Raw genomic sequence first — 1,927 nt, forward strand, 5'->3', positions numbered from 1 at the left:
TGCGTATGACATGCAAAGCAGTGACGAGTACGATGACGATGATGCATATGGTTTGTGATGCATCCATCGATAGATGATCGGTGGATCAGCTGGGGCAGGTGAAGTCAGCGGGGCAGGTCTTGCCGCACTGGTTGAGGAGGAGCACGAGGTCGACGGGGACGTTGAGCTTGATGCCGAGAACGTTGGCCTTGATGGCGGTGTAGAGGCACACTGCGGCGTCGAGGTCGGCGAGCCCGCCGAGCAGTGGGCAGCAGTCCTCGCTCGTCGGCACGCCGAGGTTGAGCTTTAGCAGGTTGAGTACGTTGCCGCACGCCTTCAGCTTCAGTGTATTGATCGAGCAGGTGCCGCTGCTGCTTCCGGTCGTCGGAGGGGTCGGGACCGGGACGACCGGCGGGGGCACGGCGATCGGCGGGGCTGGCATTGGGACGGCCGGTGTGTTGCCGCAGTACGACCCGCAGCCATGCGTGGCTGCCACGAGGACCAGGTTCAGGGCGAGGAAGAGGCGACCTTGGACGGGGCCATTGCTATGTTAATGAGGCAAGAAGCCAGCTAGAGTGTACTGGCTAGGCTTGTGGCTGAGGTAGTTGGGCTTGCTAGCTTGTGATGCTTTTTTTGGTTTGCATGGGGCGGTATTTATATGCTTCTATATATTCCCTCCGATCTCAAATATAAGTCTTTTTAGAGATTCCAACAAGTGATTACGTACAGAGCAAAATGAGTGAGAATATGCACTTCAAAATATGTCTACACACATTCATATGTTGTAGTCCATTTAAAATGTCTAAAAAGACTTATATTTAGGAACGGAGGGAGTAGTGTGCATAGTGCAACAAGTGCAAGCACGTCATGATATATCGAGTTTGACTCTTGCCGTAATTTGCGAAAAATATGTACAACCACTAGTGTACCATTATTGGAGCTTAATTTGTTTGCTAACGAGCAAAAACCATAGACCTGCGTCATGAGGTATGTTTGATGGGTTTGCAAATTTAGCTGTAATCTTGAGGGCATACGTAGGATAGGAGAAAGGAATATATATGCATGGCAGCGCTACGAGCTGGCACATAACCTGAGCTTGAGGGTCATGGGAGGAAAATATAGGAGATTACGATGTGGCCATGCATGCACATGCAAGCTACTAGCAGCGCAGAGATGTCTACTATACGTTTCGTACTCTAGTTTATTATATACTGGCTCGTTGGCACGCATGACACATACGCTACAACTAGCTGTCTAATTATTAGTTAATTGTCCCCAATGGGCAGTGGTTGTGCTGGCAAACAATTTCAATATGGACAAAGGGAATTACACTGTTGTAGTAGCTAGTTTACAATGTCGCCGGAAAAAAAAACAAGCTTACAATATTCATGTGATGGAACTAGGCTGCTGTGTGAACAAGGGCGCGTGAAGAAATTACTAATTTTCTATTTTTCAATTGTCTATAATATTTTTATATTTCAGTCATCTTTCAATCTTTGGATCAACACCTACACTTATCGTACTTTCCGGCAAAAATGCGCACATTGAGTACTAAACTTTTATGTTAGGTAATAGTATGCCATTTTAGGTAATCAATACCTTAAAAGTATTAGAACACTTGAGATTTAGTAAAAGTGAAATCATATGCTCTCTACTCATGGAAATGCTGTATGCCGCTATTGAGCTTCTTGTCTAGGTAAAATAAATGAGTGCATTGTTTGTTGTATGCAAAGACCCACACTGTGTTTAGTCTGTAGCAAACTTACTAATTACTAGTTTATACAAGGATGAATCTAGCTTTATTTTTCGATGGGCTAATTTGTAGCTAACAAATTTCTAGTGCATGCAAGGATGAATGAGTCATCCTATTAAGCATTTTATGCGAAGGATAGTGGGCACTGGCCTTGACAGATCATTTCATTTTTTGGCGGGAAGCCTTGACACATCC

General features: G+C 45.2%; 1 protein-coding gene across 1 annotated transcript; it reads right to left on the reverse strand.

Moving 5' to 3' along the window:
* Nucleotides 1-85: 85 nt before the first annotated feature.
* On the reverse strand, nucleotides 86-1,086 carry LOC123177530 (cortical cell-delineating protein-like). The gene is made up of 2 exons (XM_044591225.1): nucleotides 1,070-1,086; nucleotides 86-524 (listed from the first exon to the last, which is right to left on the reverse strand). Exons 1-2 carry the CDS (start codon nucleotides 1,084-1,086, stop codon nucleotides 86-88), a joined length of 456 nt encoding a protein of 151 aa, XP_044447160.1.
* Between the last annotated feature and the right edge of the window lie 841 nt (nucleotides 1,087-1,927).

The sequence above is a fragment of the Triticum aestivum genome, unplaced genomic scaffold, assembly GCF_018294505.1.
Source record: "Triticum aestivum cultivar Chinese Spring unplaced genomic scaffold, IWGSC CS RefSeq v2.1 scaffold86434, whole genome shotgun sequence".
NCBI classification, from domain to species: Eukaryota; Viridiplantae; Streptophyta; class Magnoliopsida; order Poales; family Poaceae; genus Triticum; species Triticum aestivum.